Consider the following 26,824-nt stretch of genomic DNA (forward strand, 5'->3'; position numbering starts at 1 on the left):
GAGGAAAACATTTGAGTATATTTCCGGTAAAGAACGACAAACACAGAATAACGTTTAAAATCCGTTAACTTTGAAACTGATAAAAGTAGAAGTGAAAGGAAAATACAGTGCCCAACTTATTAACACGCATTTTCATGCTCACAACGACATTTTGAACGTATTCAAAATTTGGCGGTTGTGTTTGCGTGCACAAAAATGGTTTGCGAGGGTCTGCCGAATGTCTTTACAATTGTTTTGCAGTCTTGAACGAAACCTGATAAAATGCCAACACTCGCTACATGCGTGCACCCTGACAAGCCTGCACCGCTTAGTGACATACGGGCTTTATCGAGGTGAGATTTTAACAAACTCAACTTTAACTTCCCACAGTCCAATCGTCTTTGAAATTTGGGTGATTCTTCCACAGATATTTAAGATGAAAAAATTGTGTTCAAAGTGTTTGTTTTTTTTCGTTGCATACTGCTGCCGTGCCAACGCACTGTTTGCAAACAAAAATCATACTGTTTGGCTGAAAACTTATGAACGTTTGCACCAACATCACACCTGGCAAAGACGTATATATTAAATTAATACATTTATGTTTTGTAGGGATATTGTGTGATTTCTTAAAAATGGCTCAGTAGCGACCCTATACATTTTCAACAAAGCAACTCTATTTGTATTTTTCACTTAAATCTATGAAAATTGATTGTCATATGTATGGATGGGCGAGTACCGATACCAGGTATCGGTATCGGGCCGATACCAGCCTTTTTTCAAGTACTCGAGTACTCGTGACGCAGACGTGTACAAGCGACCGATGGCAGAGGGGGAAGACGTTAAGTGAGTCCTCCTTGCCTGTAACTGGCGCGAGCTTGCAGCAGTTTTTCACCAAAACTTCACCGGTTTGGAAATACTTCAAATTTGTGAATCTTAAACTAAAAGAGCATTTTTGTGTTTTATTTTGAGCGTTAAGACTATTGAAGAGTGATTGTGCTGTTTTTTTGTCAAAATTAAAGGAAATATATTTGTTTAAAAATATCTTTTAGTGATTTTTTAAATTTTTTTTTTATTTGTCAAAATGTTCTACTGGTATCGGCAGTTGGTATCAGTATCGGTGAGTAGTGAGGGTCGGAGTATCGGTATCGGTCTGAAAAAAGTGGTATCGAACATCCCTAGTCATATGTAATAACCCAAGACCTACTAAACATCAAATGTAGCTAAACCTAACTGGAAATCCACCAATTTGAATTTACGTTCAAATATTTCATTGTTTTTTTGGCCTATTACAGAAGTCATATTTGAACACACGCCTCCTATAAATTTGATCCGATCAACTTCACACATTGTGTGTCTCATATAAAGATGTTTAATCATCATTATTGTCCGATGTGCCAGTACCCTAATGTAGCAGGACCCAAATGTGGCCAAGGTTGCTAAGTCCTTAATAGCTGCTCATAGCAGCCTCTACTTGTAAATTTGTTCTCCTAATTTTCTGATTTGTCAAAAGAATAGTTGCAAAAATACAATGGAAGTTCTTCTCATCTCTGATAGTTCATATTTCATATTCATCACTTTTTAATATTCATTATTTCAAATTTTAGAGCTTGCAAGTTCCAGCACTCTCCAAATTAATTATTTGGGAGTCACTGATGATTCTGCTATGTTAACTCAATTCTGTCAGGAAACTAGGCTACCATTTAGTTAGTCAAGGGAACCTTCGGAGATCTTTCCTTTTTCCTCTTTGCTCATTACTTTAATTGTAATTGTAATCCTTTATTGGAGTTGTCTGCCGTAAAGGAGAGTTATGGTCCGAGCGGGGGCAAGAGGCTCAGAGATATTTCATGATTATTGAGGAAGATGGTCACTAGGTGGCAGGCCTCTGTGTAATTACTGGGTGTGGAAGTGAAAGTGAGAAACTGCAGGATTTCTGACATGCAAGTTAAATAAATGGCACCTGTGACCTCACATTGAGTAGGTTCTGACATACTGTAGTACCTAAGAGTGCACTTCTGTATGAGTGCGGGACGAAACCCAGTCTGTCTTTGAAAAGTGTAAGAGATGTTTTTGCAGCACAACAGTGTTGGTGCATCATGTGCTGCTTGTTTCAGTGGTTAATGATACAGGAAGGGCCCTCCATTTTATTGTTGCTGTGTTGCACTAGCCCACCCACCCCACCCCACTCAACCCCGCAGCCAGCAGCATCCTTCGAGGACTCTGAATGAATTCTCACTGTCATGTCCAAGGACGAGTGGCACAGGGTCAGCTAATTGCTTTTATGATTATGATTTCACGTCAGATTTATCGTGCATGCTCAGAGCACATCTTGCTGCCGGCATTGCTGCCTTGAATGAGGGAAAATGAGTTTACAGCTTCTGGGTGGGACTTCTTGTTTAAGCGCAGGTCACACTTTTTGACTCATTAGCGTTGAATGCAAGAGGTGAATCACTGTCACACGTACTTTTTACATTGTCAAAAGAGAATTTCTTTAGACACGACATGATTTAAGTTTGATTGAAGGCATTGAGGGAGGAACGGCAGATATTTTTTCCCCCTCATTTTTCAAAGAACGTATTTTTATAACCGATAAATCTCTTCTTTGTGTCTGTTTGCAGATGAAATCACTTTGCTTAGTCCCCTAATAGTGTGCCAAAATTACCAGTTGACTTCTTTTTGATGTTGGCAACTCCTTTCTGTTGGTCCCACCCACATCATTCAAAATGATGAGGCCAGATGATTCCAGCCCAGTTTATGAATTTGATCTATTTTGTGGTTTCTGCTTGTGCAGATCTGGATTTGGATCTGCTTTGCGCACAACCTTTTATGTTGCCATTTTGAATGAGAGAATTGAGGATCCTTTAATTCACCGAAAAGTTCACTGTACTGAAGCTGTTGTCACTTTGTGTCAACACATTTTTGTGTGGATTGTGTCATCTTTCGCGTCTGTTTGGTTTTAACAATTATTTTTGACCTTGCTGCATGGGCCACATTGTGACTAGTTACAGATGTAGCTCAGAAAAATGTTTTTGTCAGAGCTCGTTATACATGAAATTTTATTTGGTAACTGTATGTGTTAAGGCTGTGATTAGGCCAAATTCAATACAATTCAATGTCTTAGGAATGTGTTTGTTGTGTTTTGTCTCTGCAAGATTAGGAACGTAAAGAGTCTGGTAACAATGTTGCAATTCCTCATTCTCCCACAATTTAGTGACCTGTCATAGTTTGTTTATTTGAGAAATTATAGAAGTATGACACTGGTTTAATTGCACTATAGTCATTTTGCTACAGTAGTGTGGAGAAAGTGGCTTCACCAAGCCGAGCTTCGTTCCCTCTTCTGCTTTGTAATTACTTCCGCTTGATTTATCATCTTTTCTTTGTGTTTACGGTCGCAAACTGCTAGAGTGAGCGACTTGGTCGGAGAATGGCTTGTCTCCTTGCAGAGAGGTTGGAAATCTCCTGATGAATCGGAGACGTCTCCGCTGTCAAGACTGCTCACATCGCTCTCGGCCTCCAATGTCACTTTCAAGGCATAATTACACAAGTTGTGTTGATTAGTATGAGAAGCAATTACGCCTGCTTTCCACCGCAAAATGAGAATGTGATGGCTGTTGATTGACAGGAAGCATCCTCACTTTAATAGGTAAATGACTATGGTAATTCAGGCACTGAGACCTTTTTATTTGTCAGCATAATATATTTCTCTTTTTTGTAGTGTCTTCTGAGTTTGATTGAACATTCCAACAATAATTCTCACCTTCTCCATCTTTCTCTCTGCAGTAACGATTAACTTGTCGTCTCCCATGTCGGTGGGGTGTGTATGTTCGGCATTGACACCATCCTAAAACAGTGGTGCTGCTGCTTTCCCCCACTTTAATTCACTAATGTCTTGCTGGAATAGCATTGTGGTGGAGAATAACCAACTATGAAGAGAAACTGAATAAGTGTATAGAAAGAAAATACAATAGCACGACAAATAATATGTAATCCCATACGTCAGACAAGAGGAGGGTCCTCTAAGGTAAGGTTTAACGGACCACAGAGCTTGATATTTCTTGGAAAGTGTCATTCTGTAAATAAAACTTTCTCTGCATTGTTATATATTTAGCAATTTAGTTCCAAGACATTTTTATCGAATAAATAAACTTGGAACAAAAGGCTGTCTATTTTGTCACGTGAAACAAAGAAGGGAATTCAAAGAAAGATCATATTAACTCATTCACTGCAAGTCCAGGGGGGGGAAAAAAAAATCTTTGACGTCTAAAACCATCTATGGCAGTGAATGTGTTAATAGTGGTGTGCTATGTTTTGCTTGAGGTGTGTGTTTGTTTTGGCTGAAAAAAAGATGAGAATACCATGTGATGTAAGCACTCTGTTAAAATGCGTTATAGGCTTTCCTGCCTTGGAAATCAAAGGATAATTATTTGTAATTGATACTTTGGGTAACATTTTTTTCCCCCCAGTTTCATCTGCCTTCACCATAAGTTATTAACTGCTAATTTGTAGGCGAGCATCCCCACAGTGCCAGATATTTTCTGTAAATACTAGGTTTCCCTCAGTGCATGTTCTAAACCAACTTCTTGAAAGAACTGCCCAGTCTAATTATGTAATTCATAATACTGTCGTTTGGGCAAGTTTTTAATTAAAGAATCATCTTGCTATGGCTAAGATATAGATGAGCTCTGTGCTAATTAAAAAAAAAAGTATTTACCATGCATATGTAAGGCTTATCTTCATGTAATTTAGGTATCTGAATTGACCATTTAATCGTATTGACATTTGACTGGCCCAGCAGCCAATACAATATCATTTCTTTCTTTCTAAACCGAAGTTAGCCTAATCATGTAATTCCTTTTGCCTTGGTAGCCCTTTATATAGTCATACATGCATAAATAATAATGAAATAATTTGCTCTGGCACTTCCTTCATTCCCGGCTGTAATTTATATAGATTGAACACAGGCTGCATCGTGGAAAAGCTCGAGTTGACAAAATGCTCGTTTGTCACCTTGAATAAATGTTGGAATGTAAATTACAAAGTTATGCTTCAGACATAAATGCACTTTATACTAGTTGTTTAATGTAAACAACACAGTCTAATACATATTTGGGGAGGGGGAAGCAAAAGGGGATTTGACTCTGTTTTTCAATCAGCAATCAACAAAAATCTTAGATGTGCAACAATCTACTTAGCTGAAAATACATGAATGTAATGTTGCAGAAAAGCAAGCATGTACACTAATAATTTACTTTATTAATAACATACTGTACTGGCTAATAGTTCCGTGAAGACTGGAATAATAGTTTAATGGAATATGTCAACAAGAATGTATTGCAAATTTAACTTTTATGGGAACAACAATATGACATAAAGGGTTTTTAGAATAACCCCCCCCCCCCCCCCCCCCCAATTATTTTCATTATTTTGTGGAGTTAATTGCCTCCCCCAACAACTCTCTGAGAGAGTGGCAAAAGTGGCAATGGCTATTAATTAATGTGTCAGTTTTCAGGTTTTGATTAAAAATAATGAAAGCAAAATGCTAATGGGATTTCATCGTTTTTCAGTGTATGGCATACTGAGATTGTGGCTTTATCTGGGCTGGGGAATCTAAAATAGCGATAAAGAGTGCTAATATATTAGTGTAACAAAAAAAAAAAATCATAATCATCTTAAAATAAATCATCTTAAAACTAAACAGCACTGTAACTTATGCGATCTAATTAGCCTCACTTCAAAAGTATTTTAATAAAATGTTGAGTCTAGTTAAAATGAATCTGCTATCACTAAACACTTTTCCTTTGTGTAGAGTATAGTTCTGTTGTCTTTTCTATATGAATGAAATGCTTCCCCTCAGCTAGTTTGTTCAAAATTGAGTCTTGAAACATTTTTAAAGACAAGCCCCTTCGTTTCTCTCTTCACAGTTGACTGCAGGCTTAATTTTCAACTAGTATATTTACCATTTATCTGTGATTAAACTTTTTCCATTGGCGTTTTCAAATGTGAAGTGGTACAACTGAAGATCCAAGGGAAACAGCATGGCACACTGAAAATGCAACCATCCCCTCTGGCTCGCCTAACATTCAACATCTAGGCTTCCCCATCATTGCTCGATTGTCAAGACTGTCAACGTCTTGTTAATGCAGTGATTAACATGAATATTGCATTTCTTTTCTACTGCAGCTCTCCTGGCACCGGTATTTTGCTTTCTCTTTGATTAGAATCATAGATGGCTGCATGTATTGTAGCTGCCACGAACTTCTAGAGCAATCCACATTGTATTTATTGCACTAGCTCTGCAATAAATACAACCTGGATTCCTTTTTATGGGTGGTTCTGGCAGCCTGCAATCTGATGGAAAGAGTGAAGCACTCTTTGGTTGTCCCCAAAGCCCAAACATGACTTGGTAACACAACGCTGTTGGTATGTCTCCTCATTTGAGTTGTCCTTGTTCATGTCATCTGTCTCAAAGCATGTTTTTCTCTGTAGAAAGTGGTTTTAATATCACCACAGTGAGTGAAATGGAAGTCAGTCAAATGCAGACAGGCCATCTACTGTATAGTTCTTTGTGTTTAGCTCTTATCAACTTTGTCCCTTTGGTGCAACACACCACCTTGGATTTTGTCATTCTTGGGCCTGCAATTCTTAAACGTGTTGGTTCTCCCACCACAAGTTGTCTTCTTGCCGAAATGTTTCTTGTAGTTTTAAATACTAATGGTACATATCTTCTTGATTACTTATTCCCCCCTCCTTCCAATTCAAGTAGAGTAGACTAGATATTTTTTATTTTTTTGTAGTCTCTGTGGATTCTGTGGAAGTTTAATTTTCTATAGTGCTATGTGTCTGCAGCTCCATAAAAGGCATTAAATTACATTTTCCAGAACTACTGCTAATAATTTACTTATTATTTAAAGAAATAAAAAAAACAAACAAACATATTTTCTTTATAAAAATGGGCAAGACCCAAATGTATCATCAAAAGAGTGATATATTTGCACACAAAACTCCCCCCTGAAAAAAAGTCAGACTCCATTACCGTCGGGCACTATTTTTCTGTTCGTTCGTATCACTCTTTTGAACACAAATTGTTTTTAGAAGAAAAACGCTTTATTTCCGCGACGACAGCCAACATGCCGGACTACTGTCCTCTCGACCAACCCCGGACCAGAACTTGTGTCACAGAACGTTGTCAGGGGTAAGCCAGTGATGATCGCACACACTGGAGGTGAGAATGAAATACAGATTCATGTCAAAAAATCTGAACTATCCCTTTAACTTGTCTTTACCAAAAAAAAGTTGAAAGTCCTCCAAAGTACTGTATAATAGGGTTTCTTTTGAGAAACATTCAACCTTACCTCTCTTCTCTAGTCCTCCTTATTTATTATTATTCTTTCAATGTGCTGCGCAACATTATACTTGGCTGTGAACTTCTGAGAAAATATGTATCTGTATCGCGCTAAGATGTGTCATGTATAAACAAAACACCACACTTGTGACTTGATGCCATTTTACAACAATGAGATCATCAGTGCGGAGCCTGACCGGCTCAGATAGGTTGAAATGAAGAATGATTATTCGATGTGACGAGCTGTCATGTCGGTGCACTCCAGCGGGAGCTTAAAAAGAAGAAAGATAAGTTCTAATTCTGCGAGCCTGATGATTGTTACTTTCCTATACTGTCAGCACCACACTCCTTTAATGCTTATCCTACTCCCATAGGTCATATCCTCACAAATAGCTGTAGGCCCCCACTAAAGGAGTTTACCAACCTTTTTCTTAAGCCTGTACTGTTTGTCTTCGGCCTCCTCTGATGGCAATTGCATTCTGACTTATCTGCCGTTGTAGATATGCCATTGTTTTGGCAAGTGTGTCTAAATGTTTCTGACAGGTCTGTGTCAAATACAGGCCACAAGGATGCTGCAACCCTTTCATCATCCCTTGGAAACACATGTACCACCCCTAACCAGTAGATGGTGATGTTAATCCTCTCTGGATCCACACTGGCCTCAGCGTGCATCCCCTGACTCTATCCTCCCCTTTTCCATCCATGTATGCTCAGAGAGGAAACAGAGCTCTCACCCATGTGTGGGGGGTCATGCCACCAATTCCTGCCCCTGCGCCCCCTCCTTTGAAGACCATGAAATTGGTGATCCAGGACACACGATTAGCACGCTCGGCCTATTGACTGGCGAGGGGGTTGACGTGTGATTATAATGTCACAGGAATGTCACAATCTGTCTAGTTGTCTTTGTTAGCACTGTGTTGCCAGCTTGGCACAGTGTACCCGAGAAATAATAATTTGATCAATAAATAGGCACTTCTCTCTACTCTCACTAGCCTCTCCATTGTTGTTTTATTAGTCAATTTGGCAGGTGACAGGATGGCACACACAAGCCAACTTCAGTGTTTGTGTGTTTAGAGGATTGGCTTGTCACAGTAAGTTGCCTGTGACGAAGGCCTTGGTCCTCCCGACACCGCAACACAACTTCTGTGCTGTGTCTGTTGGACACAAGCGTCACAATGTTTGCTGCTGGTGCCGCTTGCATTTTGCCTCAATCAGTTAATTGAATGTGAAAACCCGCCGGGCCTTGATGATGTGAAGGACGGCACACGGTGCATAGTTGGTCTCAAGAAAAGCCTTTGTGGCCCATCTGTCTGCTTTACCACCTAATTTTTAAGTAATCACACTTGATCAAATACAACTGACTGCTTTAAATAGTTGATTTTTACAAGTTCATTTTTGTGAGTAAAAACACATGGTTTAATGTCAGTGTGGAAGTTTTTTGGCAATGGCGGCCAGCAATGTTGTTCCAGAGTAGAGGCATTTTTTTTTTTTTTTTTAACTTCTCAACTGAACATGATAATATTTCCCCAGGAAGAAGATATTTTGTGCTAACCCAAACTTTGTGCTGTGACTATAAAAATAATAAAATGATCAGTACTGCATAATATTGTATACTTAACATTAAATAAAACAAAATAAGAACTGGACTGCTGAATGACTTCATTAATATTGTTTACACTTTCTGGGCACACTCTAACAATGAGGGTGACTACTGCCATGCCACCTACTGTAGTGGATGTGCAATTACACTATATTCTAGAACGGCAAAAAAACAAAAAACAAAAGCATTTTGGCATGTTTATTTATCGCCCTCCAGGTGGGCCTACCTCACTATTTGACTATGGTTGTTGTAGATGTAAGCAATCTACCAAATGTTATTGACTTGCGTGTACATTTTGAAGCTGACAAAATGATGCAATTAAGTTAAATATTTATTTTAAGGCATTAATCAAATGTAATGGTTTAGTGACTTTTGTGAAGAGCTTCCCTCATGTAGCACATGTGTGCACACAAAAAAGACCATTTTGTCTTTTCAATTGGTCATAGATTTAGTAAATTTTGTTAATGCATTGTGACATTAAGGTTTTTCATCTGTTGTGCATATGTGTTAAAGCTGTATTTCGGGTACATTCCACTGATCTAAAGTTACATTGGTATGTTCCCTTTGCTGATGAGCACATTTGGTTTGTCACAGAATGTCATGAATGACTATTTGGGAGGGAGAAAAAGAAAAAGGAAAGCTTCAAATTACAGGAAAGAGGCACTGCATTAAAGAACAAAAAGAGATCGATGGCAGTACATTAAATTTTATGCGAATGAAAAAAAAATCAACTAATTAAAATTGATTACTCCTGCTTTGTAAATGTGTTTCTGAATTTAATTATTGTATGAAAACATTTTGACCAATTGAGGAGCTGAGGAAGTATCCATTACTGGATTGCAGCTGAGAAGAGGCTGGATTGTTTTGTGGTGGCTAAGTAGTTTGTTGTGTTCCACCGTGACTCCCCTCCTGCACCCCGACTGCTAAAGTGCTAAAGGGTTCATATCTGATGACCCTCATCTCAGAGCAGCACCCGACTCATGGTTTGGGCCTTTTACTTGAATTAAAACGAAATTGTGGTTGTGTATTTAAGTGATTTTGTCCAAATCTTATGAAGCCTTCCTACTTTATCTATCGGGCCTCTGTGAGCCCCTCTTTATCTAAACATTCTCGTGTCTCACAACAGTAGTTTCGGAAAGGCATATCTATACCAGGCCCTGATTACACAAAACATATGAGGCTGTTTAAAGAAAAAAAAACAGATACACAAATTGGGCCACTTAGCCTTCCAGTACAACAGCAGTGTTTAAGAACATGAACACTCTTGAAAATTAAGTCTTTTCGTTCCATATGTTGACACTTGAAGTGTTAATGCTCAAATAATGTTTTTTTGTTCATATCTGATTTTTGTGTGTGGTTGTTCTCATTACTTTCTAAATGTGAGTACTATATGGCAAAAAAAGTGGTCTCAAAGTCAGAAAGATGTTTAAAGGGTTATGGTAAAGTCAATGTACAAGTCGGCCGTTACTGAATTTGAGAAATACCATGTTGTTCTTGGGAAAATCACCTGCGTCTTTTCCATCGGGGGCATGTTCAAAGTGGAAAGAACAAAAAACAAGACATCACCACCACACAAGCTACTTCATGCATGGACCGAACATTTCATGACATTCAAGTTCGTATATTGGTAAGTTTAACTACAGTATTTTGTTTTAAAATGCTTAATTATCATTAAATCAGTGCACATTTTCCATAGTCAGCCAATCCAGATATGGGGTTTTGTGAAACCTTTTTTTATTTTTTATTTTTTATTTTTTATTTTTTATTTTTTTATTTTAAAGCTTTCATGAATATAATCCTGAAAATTTATTGTAATGCAAAATGATGAAAAGTGATAATATATTTAAAAAAAAAAAATGTGAATACAATTTTTAGTGATATTATCGCATTTTGTCATGGCAAATATTATTGGCAATAAATCTACAGATTAGTTCCTGACCCTTGAGAAGTTGCAACTCTGTTACAAAGGTGTAAATGTTTTTAACAGTATCAGTCAGAAGAAACTCACTGCCTTACTAAAGCAAACAAAAAGGTTTGACCTTAACTTGAATTGCTTGTGAAATATTTTATTTTATTTTATTGGTTAAAACTCATTCTGGATTAATTTATATATATATATATATATATATATATATATATATATATATATATATATGCACCACTGCTACAAGCATACTTATTGTAGATATATATTCTTTGATAACGGGACATGCCTCACGCTAGTGTGGGACTGCAAGTACTGAAACAGTTTACTGTGTGTTTAGTGAAACTGTCTTGTCTGTTTTCCAAATTAAATACTTTTGCTTGTTCAATTACATTATTAACTTTATCAAATTAGCTAACTTCACACAAAATAATATTATTAAAAGTGTGGGCACATTTGAAAGTTTTTTTTTTTTTTTTTTTAAATAGGAATATGAAAAGGAATAAGAAACAGTGTCCTATTCTCATTTGAAGGGAGCGGCCTGCATTCTTCAGTTATATTATCCTTTAATATTTTTTTTGTAGTTTACAGTTTCATAATCCTTGGTGAATCAACTGTACTATTTTTTTTTTTTTTACCACTCAGCCTTTCTGTATTTGTGAAGATGTCGTGCTGATAGATAAACTACCGGTAAGCTAAATGGAAAGTTTGTCCAGTACATGCAGTCTGAAGGGAGGGAACAAAAGTCAGTTTTCTGTTTAGCTCCCCTTTGAAAAATTGCATAATCCCGGTTTGCTATCTTGATTGTAGCTTGCCTGTGGCTGTCACTGATACACTGTTGTATGTTATTTTTAAACCTAAATGTCAATTGGGTTTTCCATTGTGTGTTTCATGTATTGAAATGTTGACTTTGACCTTTTAATTTTCGAACGTTGGGCATCATTCAATAAAAATTGACCACATTCTCCGAGCACAGGACACAGAAATTCAACCAAGGTTATTTGCCCCCTTTGCTTTCCAGCACTTTTACCAAGTCTATAGTTAAACTAGTATATTTGACCCATTTCCCCGCCAATTGTTATATGTGTAGGTGTTAAATTTTAGTCAGTTTTTGTGAAATTGTGGGTATTTGTTCCAAAAAGATCAGGACTCAAAGTGAAACAATTGTTGTTTGTTGTTGTTCTAACAATAGTTAATGTTGAAATAGTTTTACAGCAGCCACAAGATACAATCATGGGGGAAAAAAACACCCTTGTTTCTTAATTTTCTTGTTCATTTTAAATGACTGGTAACTAAAGATACGTGTTTGGTATGATGAGAACAATTGGGTCTTAAGAGCCATTTTGTGTGGTTTTCTTAATAACTAAACTCACTTAATTTCTCATATCAATAGCAATGGCATTGCTCTGCCAAAATGTGCTTTTAGTTACGTGTTTTCTTTTGTCTGTCACGTGATACGCCTTTAGTTACCAGGCATTAAAATGAACAAGAAATTGAAGAAAACAATGTGGTCTAATACTTTTTTTTTTTTTTTTTCTTTCCCCTATGGCTGTGTAGTGTCTAAGTGGGGTGTGCACCTCGCTTCCTGATATCTAACAGGGTCAATAATTCTCTATAGCTGCTCCCATGAGACATTGCTTCCTCCACTAAAGGTCATATTAAGGTGGTTTCGTTGTCACAATTAGAAGGGCATTTAAAGCCCCTCTTTTAAAAAGATTAAAAAGCACTGTTGGCCACACCAACCAGTGAGATGAGTAAAGGAAATACAATAATTTCATTATAATGTATTTTAGAGGTGTGCAAAATTTCCGATTCTTAGATTATTCACGATTCGGCCGTGGAACAATCGAGAACGATTCACAAAAGTCCAAATTCCGATTATATAAATATGCCAAGGGAACCGAAACTAAAAGTGGACCGGAGCGGAAAGTACGCGGAACTGAAACGCAGTAGCGCGCGCGGTCTTCGGGACGCTTAATGGGACGGACCGAGAGTACACATCCACAACTCACGCCTCGACATTCAAAACAACAACAAGCATGGCTGAGCTGACCAACCCACCTCTTCGTCAGATCAGACCTGCTCCGAAAAGGCAAACAACTTCAGGCGGAAGTATCAGCTAGCTGGCTGCAGTGCGTCGGTTAGCGTTCTACAGGGCGCCGCGCAGTGATACGAACGAACGAACAGAAAAGTAGTGGCTGGCGGTAATGGCGTCTGACTTTATTCAGAAAAGAGTATTGTGGTGGAAATGTATCACGCTTTTGAAAACAAATAGTTTTTAGAAGAAAAAGGCTTTATTTCCGAGACCCCAGCCAGCTTGCTGGACTATTTTCCTCTCGTCCAACGTCGAACATGAACGCGTGTCACCGAACGCTGTCAGAAAGAAGTCAGTGCTGATCGCACACACGGGAGGTGAGGATCAAATTGAGATTCATGTTAAAAAAGCCGAACGATCCCTTTAATGTTTACACGTTCATGTTTACACAAGTTAAAAAGCAGAAAAGCACTTGAGGGTTTTTTTTTTGTACCTCTGAGAAACTTTAATGTTTACATGTTCATCTTTACACAACTTAAAAAGCAGGAAAGCACTTTTTTTTTTTTTTAGGCATTTGTATTGAAGTAGTAGTTCACATTGTCTTTCATTTATACCTCAATGCACTTTTGAGTGGATAAAAATAATATATTTTTGCTCAATGCTATGTTTTATTCTGTTGAAGACTGAATATACTTAAAAGCTGTTGTTACAGAATGAGGACTTGAGTATTTTATTTACTGTTTTGAACTGTTAACTTGATACTGAAATAGTAGTTTATTTAGGCCTGAGAGGACTTTTGTACTATTTTTGTAACTAATGTACGAAACATTAAAAGCACCAAAATACATTGTTTTTTTTTCTGCTGCCTGGGGGGAAATCAATAATCGTTTTATAATCGAATCGTAGCCTCTGAATCGTAATCGCAATCGAATCGTGAGGTGCCCCAAGATTCCCACCTCTAATGTATTTCTTTTTAGCTGTGCTCTTTTACCTATGAACATATTTAGTTTAGTCATACAAGACAGCTTACGATGAAAGCACACAATTAAAAGCTTTAATTGTTTTCTTTGTCTCTCACTTTCTCTTGCTTTCGGTCTTCTTAATATGTGTTTAGGGGTGGAAATGTGAGACCTTTCTAACACAATTTTTGTCCATGTCTATTAGTCTATTATCATATCAGAGGCACTTTTCCATGAATCTACAGGCCAGGGCAATTGGGAATTAATTGATTCACACTGAGACCGAACCCTATACTTGCTAATGACTTCCATTTAGCCCCCTCCATTGCACCCCACGCCTAAATTCTACTTGTATAATGTCCTCCAAATGGAGGAAAGTGTAGCTTTGGAGTAGATCTTGTATTTCTAACTACGCAGGAGTGACTTGAAATTTTAATAAAGTGTAGAATTATCCAAAATGTTTTGATAGTTTTTATTTTTACTTTGGGTGCAAATTACAGTTCTTTAAACTGCCAAAATACTTTTTTTTTTTTTCAGGGACTGTTGTTAACACTATGAAAAGGTCCAATAGAATTGATTCAGCCATTAATTTGTCCACATAACTGATTTTAGTGACCAATCGGATGTCCTAATTTCATTTTGAGAGTCATGCTTTTTCACAGTGACTGTATTTCTCCAATCTTAACCACAAAATAAATCTAGCGGTTCAATGGTTAAATGTTTTTACTTGGTATCGCTAAAAATAAAATAAAAATACATTTCTCTCACTGGTGTCAAAAAAAAAGGTTTTTAAACCCAAACTACAAGTTTTCTCCATTAGCGTGCTCAAAGGGGGTCATTACAGTGACTTGCTTTGACGATGTTAAAGATAGCCGTGACAATGGAGGTGCGGAGGATCAATTCTCAGTACTTCCAGAAGTGCATGAACGCGTGGCAGAGAATGCTGAGAGTTTGTTGGGCTATAAGATAATTACTTCAAAGGGAAACAAACTTGTAGTTTGTAGTTTTGATTATCTTTTGTGCCACGATTCCTGGAACATTTCTAGCACACCTTGTATACGACTGCTTAAACGGATTCCCCCGCTGCTCTGAGCATAAATACATTTTATTCTCATCTAGCACAAATCAACACATTACATTTCTAATTTTGTGCAGTGTAGCGCAGGTCTTGTCCAATTCAAACTCAATAACATGCCTGTAATCCTGTTCGCTCATCAACTTCACTCACGGTAAGTGTGTTGGTTAATGGTCTCTGCTCCTCTGATTGAGTTTTTGCCTCTTTTTCAGCTTTACCTCACACTTTAATGGCTATCTGGTTTGTAATGATTATTACCCTTAACATGAAGCACTTCGGTGCATTAGCAAGTAGAACTGAACAAAAAATAATTAATAAAAAAAAATATTAAAATAAAAGAAAACGTACTACTTTTTATTATCCATGGATAGTGTCACTATTTTTGTCTTAGATTGTGACAGAGGCAAACATATTTTGCATTGTTATCCATCCCACCCCTCTGAAAGCCAGTTGTGCTACCCAACACTATAAAGGAGATGATCTATAAGTCAATAACAAGACTAAAATCTGTGCAATGTGGTTATAATTGATTGAGATGAGATTGAGAACTTGTTTAAAGCTTCTATGTCATCTGCTAAGAAGTGCACTTTTCCTTTCCCTAAAGATCTACCACTAACCAAATGGACATATGCCTCATTTGTTTGCCGCTGAGCTAGCCATGGTCCTTTCAAAGATGTTGTGCTTATGACTGTTAACATGAACACGGTATTTTGTTAACGATATTTAGTGGTACACCACTATAATTTTTTTTCCAGGGCTGAATTATTAGCTGTTAAAGAAGCTGATAATCAATATATGAAGTCGATATTAATTTTCAGTGAAAGGGAAAATATTGACATAAAAAAAGTACAAACTCCAATTCTTAATTTTGTTGAAATGCAATTAAGTATGGTTGTGAAAATAACTTTTCGAATTTGTAACATGTTGAAGGTTTTCCTTTTAGTTTTAGACATATAAAAAAATAGATAGCTTTGTTTTAAAATTCTGATTTAAAAATAAAAAAGGTGCAACCAGCTCCTATGGTCATCAGCATGTCTTAATTTATATGAAAATCTAAACAAGTAAAAGACTCCCTAAAGGTTTCCACAGTAACATTTATGTTTGCCAAAATTTCAATATAATTGAACTGTTAACTTTTCACTTAATTTTGTTTTAATTTAAAACAAAATCAAAGTGCAATGAGCGCCCATGTTGTCAGCAGTGTCTTATAAAATTAAGTGAAAATGTAAATAAATAAATAGTTCCTTAAAGTTAACCCAAAAAGGCCAATGTCGATTTTCATCACAATACTGAAAATTGCTGCCGATAATCAATATGGCGGATAGTTGACTTATCCCTAATAACAAAGTATTGTCATGGTGAGGCTTCTTCTTTTTGTTTTCTCCTTTAATATGCTTTTCAAAGAATTGATTGGGTGATATATGGTATTCTCTGGGAATCTAAAGTTTCAATTTATTCTTTTTTTTTTCTTCTAAATTTAGGCCTTCATTTTCCTTAAAGGGACACTTTACTTATTGATCCATTTTTAGCAGCAAAAAGTTGCTACTTTTTCAATAATTAATTTGGTGACGTGATTATTTTTTTATGTACATTTAATAACTTTTAAACCGATGTTAAAATGAATCGAACGCCGGCATGTTTGTTACACGTGACTAAATAACCCGGATGTTTACGTCACTAGTGTGTAAACGCTACACTATGGAAGCACTATGCAACGCAGCCGTGCATCTAGCGTCAAACCCGGAAGGATTAAACCTTATCGCTTCGAGCCAACACGACAAAATAACACTACCGAAGGAAAGTCTGCCTTGGATGTGAAAGTTGTGGCGCCAGATGGTCTTTTCGGGCACAAAATAAACTTTGACGAACGAGTGAATCAGGCGGGGGGTGAGTGGTGCTCGTGCGGGAGCTGCAGGAATGGACAATCCGCTAATGAATGTGTGCTGTCTGGAAATGAAAGAACTCGAGGATCGGTTCCTTGCGGACAATCTCAACTGCATCCTGGAACATCAGACATTCAACATGGCAATACTAAATAGACATTCTCAGGATAGCTTTGGTTGCGATGAAAGATGTGAAGAAGAAAAGTCTTGGAGGAGCAAATATCCAACAGGTAAAGTGACACACAGTACGAGCAATGCAAAACGTGTGGAACTGACGAAATATTTCAGGAAAAAGAAAAAATAGTAAAATTAAATGTATCGTCGTTACAGCACCCAACCTCCCCTAGCTGTTTTTTTTTTTCTTTTTTGCGTAGCGTCCCACTGCGGTCAGGCCAGCCGCCACTCGAAAAGACGAAGTCAAGCCAGCCGCCCCAACGATTGTTAATACTGTGCATTACGGTAACGTGCCGACGTGCCCCTGCGTTGGCCACCTTCAAATGAATTATGAAATAAAACAGTCCGTGCAGTATAATAACCAATATTCGCGGGTTTTTCCTTGCCGACGCCTTGCAAAATTTTGCAATACACAAAGGCATAAGTGACGTTGTGTCCTTCTCGTTGTTATGTCTGCGTTCGCCAAGCGAGTATACACACTTGTTACGTCACCACTTGGGGGCGTTCCAACACGGAAGTACTTCTATGTTGAAGAAAAGTTAAATAAATCAATATAAGGGTGTATTCTTCAGCTCTTATGCATTTTTCGTAGCTAAACTAACTATTTACTGCCGATCAAGCCATACATGTAAAATTAAAGGAGCCTTCCTTTAAAGGTGACACTTAATCCTTAAATCTGTCGTTCAAAGGTCACAGACACAACAAACCATTAAAGAATTGGTCATCAGTGTGGAATCACTATAAAAATGTTTAATATTTTGAGAATACTGTATATAGAAAGGCAGTTGTGATTGAACATTTACTAATACATACCCTAGGGGTAAGTAAACTTGTGAGCACACTGTATGGTAAGAAAAAGGTTTAATACCCATAAAATTCCAAAATACTGGGGAAATTGTTTTGATATTTTCAGAGGTTGAAGTTGACAATGACTAGAGATGTGCATGTGGATTTTGGTGACAGTTCAAGACTTTTTAGCTTTTTTACATTTACAGTTGTGCTCATTTCAAACACAACTCTATTATAGTTTCAAATAAATTGTGATAAATAGACCAACCAACCATAGAGTTTATATTTAGTAAATGAGGGTATAAACCTAAAACCCTTATCATATAGTTACCATATCTGTATCATTTATGTGGCACCTTATGTACATTGACCACTTAGAGTTGTAAGAACAGTAGTGTTATTTGTTTACTAAATATATTTCAGTAGCAAATGTGGTCAATTTTGATCGATGGAGTAGAGATGTAGAAAATCTTCTTGAATGCCTGGATGGATATATTTGATGTAGGACTACCTTAATTTGGTCTCAAGTTAATTGCAATCTGCACACACTAATGAAAAGTCAAATACACTTTAATAAGATCCATGATTTTGATTTATTATGATAGCATCGTGTTTGTTTGTCACAGAAATAAAGCTTGTTACGCAAAGCCCCCCCACTGAACATGTTTAAACGGTTGTGCATTTGGATTGAAATGGGCGCACACTGCACAGTGCACAGTATATGCAATGCATTACCCAAAATGAATTAGTACTGTCAGGGTGCTCAATCACTTTGTGTCTTTCAACACTAAAAGAAAAGCAGAGTATTCAAAACCTTTCAACCTATTAGAGGGATGACTTCTACATTGAATCACGGGGACCACAGGTGTGATAATAAGTCATCTAAACCTCTTCTCCAGTTGTTTCCCCCTTTCTCTGAGTTCTTGCGTATTTATCCATTTTCCAAGGCTCCACCTCATGCCGCCCACTTCAAATATGTTGTTTAATGCAGTTTGACGGATGATTCCCCCACCTCCCTTCCATTCTTGGAAATGCATACTCGGATGGAAAATTAAAGCTCATCTCAAAGGAAAACCTAATAGAATCGATGAAAGCAGTGCACTTAAAACTTTTGATGTTCTGATGCTATTTAACTTTCTAGTGCATTAACGTTTCAAGTCATTACAACATTTAGGCTGTGTGATTTGATCATGGCAGGTTTTTAACTGGAGGAATTAGAGGTTTTCAGCCTAGGATTCTAAAGTTATTAGATACAAATGATCACCTCTGCATTAAGTATAGATTTTCTTTCAGTGCGCACTTAAGATGGAAGTTTGTCTTTAAGAGGGTAATAGCAAATTAAGCTCCATACTCCATTTGTCCAGCACTCTTGATGGGCTAATTTTATAACTGCTGATTTGGTCATTCTCTCCATTTACAGTGGCTTGAAAGTAGTCAGGTGGGCTCCATTACTAACAGTCTCTGTTAAATGGAATCCATTTAATGTCTTTTTTTTTTTTTTAACTTATGACATTTACTTGTCTTTACTGACAGTTTTTTTTTTGTTTTGTTTTTAAGTATCACTTTCCTGTGGACTTCATGTTTTGTCTTTTTTCTACCTTTTGTCTCTTTCTAGGTTTCTACAGCTGTAAAATTTCTTCAAAATCCAAAAGTACATCAGAGTCCTTTGGCCACCAGAAAAGCCTTTCTAAAGAAAAAAGGTAGGGGCGTATAGCTTTGCATTGTTTGAATAATTGTTAAAAGGTAATCATAATTTAAATTTAAATGAGGGACTAAGCCGAAAGTCAAACAATAACATATATAAGAGCTGTACAATTCAGATGATGTATAAATGGTTAGTCATTTGTATTGGAAAATTCAACAGGGCAGGGCAGACTTCCGCTTATTTGTTTTTCTAAATTTGGTTGTTAGGGTCAAAGGTTAGGGTTGTAGCTCTGGGGGATCTAATAGTCAATTTTTTAGTTGTAGAGTACATGATTCAGGGCCTGTGAATAAATGACACAACAGTAGGGATGCTCCTTTGGGTTCAGGAAAATTAATATTGACAAACACTCTCTGTATTTTCAATGGAATTTTCAATATTGCCCCCAGCCTTTTTACTCAATTTGACTGTTACTGTATTTTTGAAACCTCACAGAGGTTCCCCCCAACCCCCATTCATAGAGGTTGCTTTTAAAACATGTTGCATGATATTATTTGATGCATTGGACTTATCTTGGCTTGTTCAGTATAATGTACAGTACTTGAGGAAATATCTTGTGCTACACCACAAATTTCTTACAGACTAAATGCAACCACTATAAAAGTTGTGTTGTTTTTCTGGGAATTTAATTGCTGAAGTGACTGGTCTGGGCTTCTGAGGGGCTGTTTTGCTTTAGAGTATCTAAAAAGCCAAAAGTTTCAAAGCTCCGTAACAGGGTAGGTAACCTGAAGCTAAATCCATGTTCACCAGCTGTTGGTATGCTCTTTCTGGCTCTTCATATCTTTTGACATTTCTTTTTCTTTGTCACAACTAAGATTGTTTACTAAATAATAAAGATAAAAGGTTGAAGTGTATGGTATACACTTCATTCTTTCCTCTTTGTTTTAAACTCTTTGCTGCACTTGAAAAACTGTTTGCTCTTACTGCACTTCGAGTTCATGAAATATGTATGATGTTTTAATGCAGATTTATTTTGGAAAGTTAGTTCCACTGTAGATCTGAACAAGAAGCCTCAATTTGCATGTGGACATCGATCTCAGGGAAAGACATTGTAAAGATGAGAGAAACTCTAGCAATGAAACACTAAGCACAGAGTACATTACCGTTTTGAGAGGATAACTCTTCAGCCACTCAACAGTAAAGCTGGGAATCAAATCATTTATTTTAGGCAAGTGTGTACTTTGCAACTTCATACTGACTTGACATGGTTATGTATTTTTATTTGATTTTTGTCTCACAAGGATACCTCATCCGGTGTGTATGTTTTTTTTTATTTTTTATTTACAGTAGTTGCTCAGTTAATATGCATCTCGACCATATGATGCTTTGTGACTATGCGACCCCTGTATATTAATGGCTTGTTTCCATTTGGGACATTTACAATTAAATTGTCAACATTTCAATATTCAATATTCAATATAATATAATATAATATAATATAATATAATATAATATAATATATTATATTATATTATATTATATTATATTATATTATATTATATTATATTATATTATGTTATGTTATGTTATGTTATGTTATGTTATGTTATGTTATGTTATGTTATGTTATGTTATGTTATGTTATGTTATGTTATGTTATGTTATGTTATGTTATGTTATGTTATGTTATGTTATGTTATGTTATGTTATGTTATGTTATGTTATGTTATGTTATGTTATGTTATATTACATAAAACTTTGTTTCCTTGCTCGAAGGTTATTTTAGAACACACCTGCAATTGGGGAACATGGATTTTGAGTGCAGATCCGAGCTCTGTCGTTCTTGTTCTCTGTTTTTGTAAAATAAATTTCCCCAAAAAAGTACTGTATTTTCCGCACTATAAGGCGCACCTCATTATAAGGCGCACCTTCAATGAATGACATATTTTAAAACTTTTTCCATATATAAGGCTCTACAGTAGAGGCTGGGGTTACGTTATGCATCCATTAGATGGTTCTGCGCTAAAGGGAATGTCAACAAAACAATCAGATAGGTCAGTCAAACTTTATTAATAGATTACAAATCAGCTTTCTGACAACTCCATTCACTCCCAAAATGAATAAACAACTGTTTTATTATTTTCTCTGAGGTAAAGTATTAGTATTAGCTAGCGATCCAAGATGGCGGGATCTTCTGCGCATGCGCGTCACCGATCGTGCAGGGTCACCAATAGTGTCTTGACAGCGAGACCTGTTGCGGCTCAATATTGATCCATATATAAGGCGCACTGGATTATAAGACGCATGGTCAGCTTTTGAAAAAATTGAAGGCTTTTAGGTGCGCCTTATAGTGCGGAAAATACGGTACATCTTTACTTTACTTGAAGTCTAAAAATATGGTAGTAGGGCTGTCATTTACTTTTTTTCAAATCGACTTTACTTTTCATATTTTTAACGACTAATCGACTTTTATTATTATTATTCTTATTATTATTATTATTTTATTTTATTTATTTTAGTTTTGAGGCTGCAAATGTTGAGTATGTGTTGAATTGAGTGGATAATCTGCATATAAATTCCCATTGTTCCTTATATTTCCTGTACAATAATAGTCTTCAGTGTACAGTCTAACAGCGGCGAGTCCGCATGCACGCACCCACACACCCACACATACGGTGCTCCCCAACTTGTCAATCCCTCCCTTCTCTTCAATTTCAGTGTAGTATGGTCATTAAAACACAGGCGATGGTGGTTGTTTGTTTGTTTGTTTGTTTTTTGCCGTGACCCGCAACTGATCACCGAGTGTTATTTTGTCACGAGGGGATTTTTTTATTTTTTTTTCATGGCGAGGGGATTTTTATTTTTTATTTATTTATTTTTTATTATTATTATTTATTTATTTTTACACCGATGGGAAGAAGCTCTTCTTTCGCGGCCAAGATGACCTGACTTTGCGATTCAAGCCATGTTCGTGACCGACAATTCACCATCAAGGGTCACGGTGAGTGGAAAAAGTTTGCCTTTCGCGTTGCCCTGATTTTGTGGTACTACGCGCTAAGCTAACTCCCAGTGAAATGTGTTTGACTCGACAAAACGGCCATCACGACGCTGCAGCGAGCTGGTCGTGCACATTTGTGTTTTTCATATACGCTTGTAAATGTCTATAAGCAATCCTGGTATTCACAGCAGGCCAAGAATTTGTCGTTCCGAGTGTTCACGGCAAAATAACGCTAGCAAGAGATTTGCGAGTCGCAGCAAAATAACTACTGATTCATAGAAAGTGACAGTCACACAATTTAGCTGCTGCCAACCACTACATGAGGGAGCGAACTAAATGACAATATTACAAGCATTTCTGTAACATTATTATCGTGTTTACCTTTGTCCATCTGTGACCCGCTGACTCCAGTATTGCTCCGGTATCCATGATGAACCGTGGCATCGAATTGGCCGTCCAATTCACTTGGCAGTCATGCCACTGTACTGATCCATGAGCGTTTTATAGTCTTGGTGTATCTTTGCAGCTTATACCGACTTTTTGAGGGCCGTGTGAACATTTTAGTTGTTCACCTCACCAAGCTTGGCAGTAATAACGTGCATGGTGGCTTGGGTGACGCCGATTCAAAGTCGCGCTCTATTTCTTCGTCTCCCAAATGTTTAGAAGAGCCTGTACCTCTGTCCTCCTATCCATTCGCTTTTCCTCCATTTTAAAATATTGCAACCAATGAAGACATAATCATTACTAATAAATATTGTAAATACTGTACGAGTGTACATGTACACTTGCAGTAAAAGAACTGCATGCCCACAGTTAGGTTAATGGCCGCTGTGCAACAACCTCCAAATTCAAATAACCAATCAGACCAACCAAGCAGGAGTCATTTTTTACTCTGTCCGGCGTGTCCGTATCCCTCTCACGGAGGTTTTCAACATACACTGTGCGGCGGCATAAAAAGTCCGTGTGAAACATGGATGGCTACAGCACAAACATGGTTCCGGGCGGGGCGTCAACTTACATTTTTCCAGTCGACCTATTTTTAAAGTCGACCTAGTCCACTTGGTCGACTTTTTTTCCCCAGCCCTATACAGGAGTTATTTTTGTTCCCGTCCACCTGATGCCAGCACTTGTAGTATTTTGGACATCTTTGCATGAGGGTTGTTTCATGTGTTATTGAATGTAAACACAATTAAGTCAGATATATGCCACCTGAAATGAATGTGTAGAGCAGGTAAACAGACCAAATAAAGCACTAATTCAGAGTTTGGGCATTGCAACCTGCAGTGTAAATGCAGCGTCAGTCCTCTCACCATTTGATCTAGAAATTCAATCATCCTGCTTCTCCCACTGCAAATGTGTCAGTCTTAATTTCTAATACAGTTTAATGTCATATTTATGTAAATACCTCTGGATTTTACTTTATATTAACAGCCAGAAATGTCAAAGCACACATAAAATGAAACAATACTATATCCCGGTAGAGTGGAATTTAAATTGGATTCCTCTTGCTGGCAATATTTACGCTGGACAGCTGATGAAGGGGAAAATAGGACCCGCTTTGATTGCTTGTTGTAGAATCTTTACACAATAATCTCGCTCGTGCATATTATTTCACTGCACATTTGTGCCCTAATCGTCGCTGAAGGATGCCTCTGTGTTCAAATCTTCCCATTTTCAGACATCTTAATAGTTTGGTTTATTTCAGTATTCATTGAAAAATATCATTTCTGTTTTCCCTCAGCTGTCAATTCCCGGGTATGAATTGGCAATTATGCAGTCCGATATTTGTAGCTGCCCTCTCCGAGTCCTTGTTGAATGAACTGGCGGAAATATTGAAAGTTTGTCACCTTGATGTAACACGAATCACAATATAAAACAGATAGGTTCTTTTTTTTTTCCCTTTGCAAAAGGAGTTGGAAAATAAATTGCACTACTAGACACTACTCCAACTGAGCAATTTTGCCTTGCGTCTTGTTCCTTGCCAACATTGAATATGTTGTACACTTGGAGTGAACTATAATGAGATGCCGTCTCATTTAGTGGCTTGTGCTGTATTCGTCCTCAACAATTAACACATGCAGTATACCAGTCATAGTAACCTGAAACCTATTTTGGATGGAGCCACAATTTAGTCTAGACAATTAGCAGTTACACACACATAATTACCCCAAAAAATGTAATTCTCAGGACTAAGTCAACAACATTTCCAATCATGTCACATGTCACTTTGACCGAGGCTCCAAAGCTGAAAAGCTCAGTTAGACCAAGTTTGTTTGGCAAGCTGTTTCTTTGTATATAAAATAGAAATAGTTAATTTTCATGTCAATTACACTTAATTGATGATTTTTTTTCTATGGTGTGGTCTTTGCCCTGAGTTTATAATAATAGATTTCACCCTGAGGAGAGGGCCATCGAGCGAGGGTCACAGAGAACATAGGTAGGCTGTTGGTCTATTACTGTGCCTGGTATGAAGGTAAGGGTAAGGATAAGGTTCATCATCCCATATATTAATGGGTTGCTATATGTAAGTGGGGTTATGTGACTCACCTCTCGGACAAAAATGACAATGACCAAGGCCCGCAAAGAAGGTAAAGGGATTGATGTGGTTATAAATTACTCCACGGCGCCACCTAGTCGAGGCCTTGCCTACTTTGTCATCAGTAGGGCGATAAAAGCAGGAAAATGAGAGCAGTCGCCTTTTTTTTTTAATACATAAATGAATACTCTATGAGAGTGTATGCCATTTTTGAGCAGTTGTATCCAAGTAAAATGACATGAAGTACTATTACCACAACTTATTCAATGCCTTGATGCCACACTTCACTTCTTAATAACTCATTGACCTTCTTTTGCTTGACATAACCTCTACCGTTGATCTTTGTTTTAATTCCTCTCAAGGACCCTTCGATAATGTGTTCACCTTTTACCCAAAATATTTCACTGCACAATTTTTGTAATAGACTGTCCTGCCAAGGCCTTGACCCTTAAAGTCCAGGAGTGCCAGAATTGGAGAAATTGATTTAATAAAAGAGCCCGACTGCCTCTTTGCCCTTAAAAATGCCGGGAGAATATGAGGCTCTGGAAATAGAGCTGTAAATAACCTGACGAGCAATGGGTTTTCCTTTAAATAAATACCGATCAGGTTTATGTTGAAAGACAATAGAAAACCTCGTCCAGATATGCAGTTTACAGTATTTATAGCTGTAATATCGAGGTGCCAGCACCGTAATTTCATGCCCCAATGAGAATGGCAAGGTCAAAGCAAATGCTTTGGCTGAGCATCTGCTAATACTGTGACTCATAAACAGGCACTGTGTGTATCAGGTGCACCAAATAATACAGTATAATGAAATACAGAATAGCTTTCCATTATTGTTCTTTTTTATGGTGTCGTCATTAGGTGTAATTTATGTCTTAAAAATTCATCACCCCATGGGTCGATTTGAAATGGGGGTCCAGGGGTCATTCTACAGGTTTTGGAACTGCTAATAAATTTCACAAACCCTTTTTCCTCTTTATCCTTTCATATGTAAAGCATTCTCTTTTTTTTTTTGTTGGATCTAAGGCTTTCGTTTGTTGTTGCTCTGTTCAAATCGATCAGCACCAACATCACAACTTTGTAGCTACACTTTGACCAGAGAACAGCTTAAGAACTTTTTTGTTTTGATCTGAATTTAATTTTCTTGTACTTTCACTGAACAGCTATTAAAATGTGCGTTTATTAAACTCAACTATCTTTTATACGTCTACATTTCAAGGTAAAAGAAAAACTCTAAGAGCCTGCTAGTGAAACCAAGATCCTCTCTTAACTCACTCAATACTCTGCCAGCACATAGTTTGTTGCGGTCAGATGAATCTGGAGTCCAGGAACACATTATTGCTTATTTGACAATACAATCTGACTGCACAAACTCAGCACATGGTGCACACCACTTCCTGGCACTCAGGACCTTCTGTAGATGACAGGTTGGCCAACATTTCCTGTCAATTATTCAACCATTTTCATAGCCATTTGAAGTGCTTGTGGAGTTGAAATAGGGGTGGCTAACATAACCCCTTGGTCTACTCATATATGCTACATTGGATGGCGATTCCTTTGCGTCTTAGGTCAGCCATTCCAAAACTTTATAAGCCACAACCCCTCTTGAACAACCTGACTGAGTTGCTGCACCCCTCTAACATTCTTAAAAAAAAAAGCTTGTTCAATTGATAGATAATGGTAAGTGACAAAATTAGTCTTTTCAGCCAGTTTTGCGTAGTTCCATGAAATAAGTTCCCACAACATTGGCATGCAGATATCTATGTTGGTTTCACATCAGGTCCCGTGTGATGCCAGAAGACTTTTTTTTTTTTTTGTACTAGAAAAAAGTGTAATTGCACACATCCACTACAGTAGGTGGCAGTGGCGCTCTCATTGTCAGCAAGTG

General features: G+C 37.3%; 1 protein-coding gene across 1 annotated transcript in view; it reads left to right on the top strand.

Moving 5' to 3' along the window:
- pex14 (peroxisomal biogenesis factor 14) overlaps positions 1-26,824 on the top strand; it is a 56,323-nt gene that overhangs the window by 6,965 nt on the left and 22,534 nt on the right. Inside the window, exon 3 of the mRNA XM_077514702.1 lies at positions 19,373-19,457. Within this exon, the coding sequence (XP_077370828.1) occupies positions 19,373-19,457 (85 nt within the window). The remainder of the gene's footprint in view (positions 1-19,372; positions 19,458-26,824) is intronic.

Source organism: Festucalex cinctus, chromosome 2 (assembly GCF_051991245.1).
Source record: "Festucalex cinctus isolate MCC-2025b chromosome 2, RoL_Fcin_1.0, whole genome shotgun sequence".
NCBI lineage: Eukaryota > Metazoa > Chordata > Actinopteri > Syngnathiformes > Syngnathidae > Festucalex > Festucalex cinctus.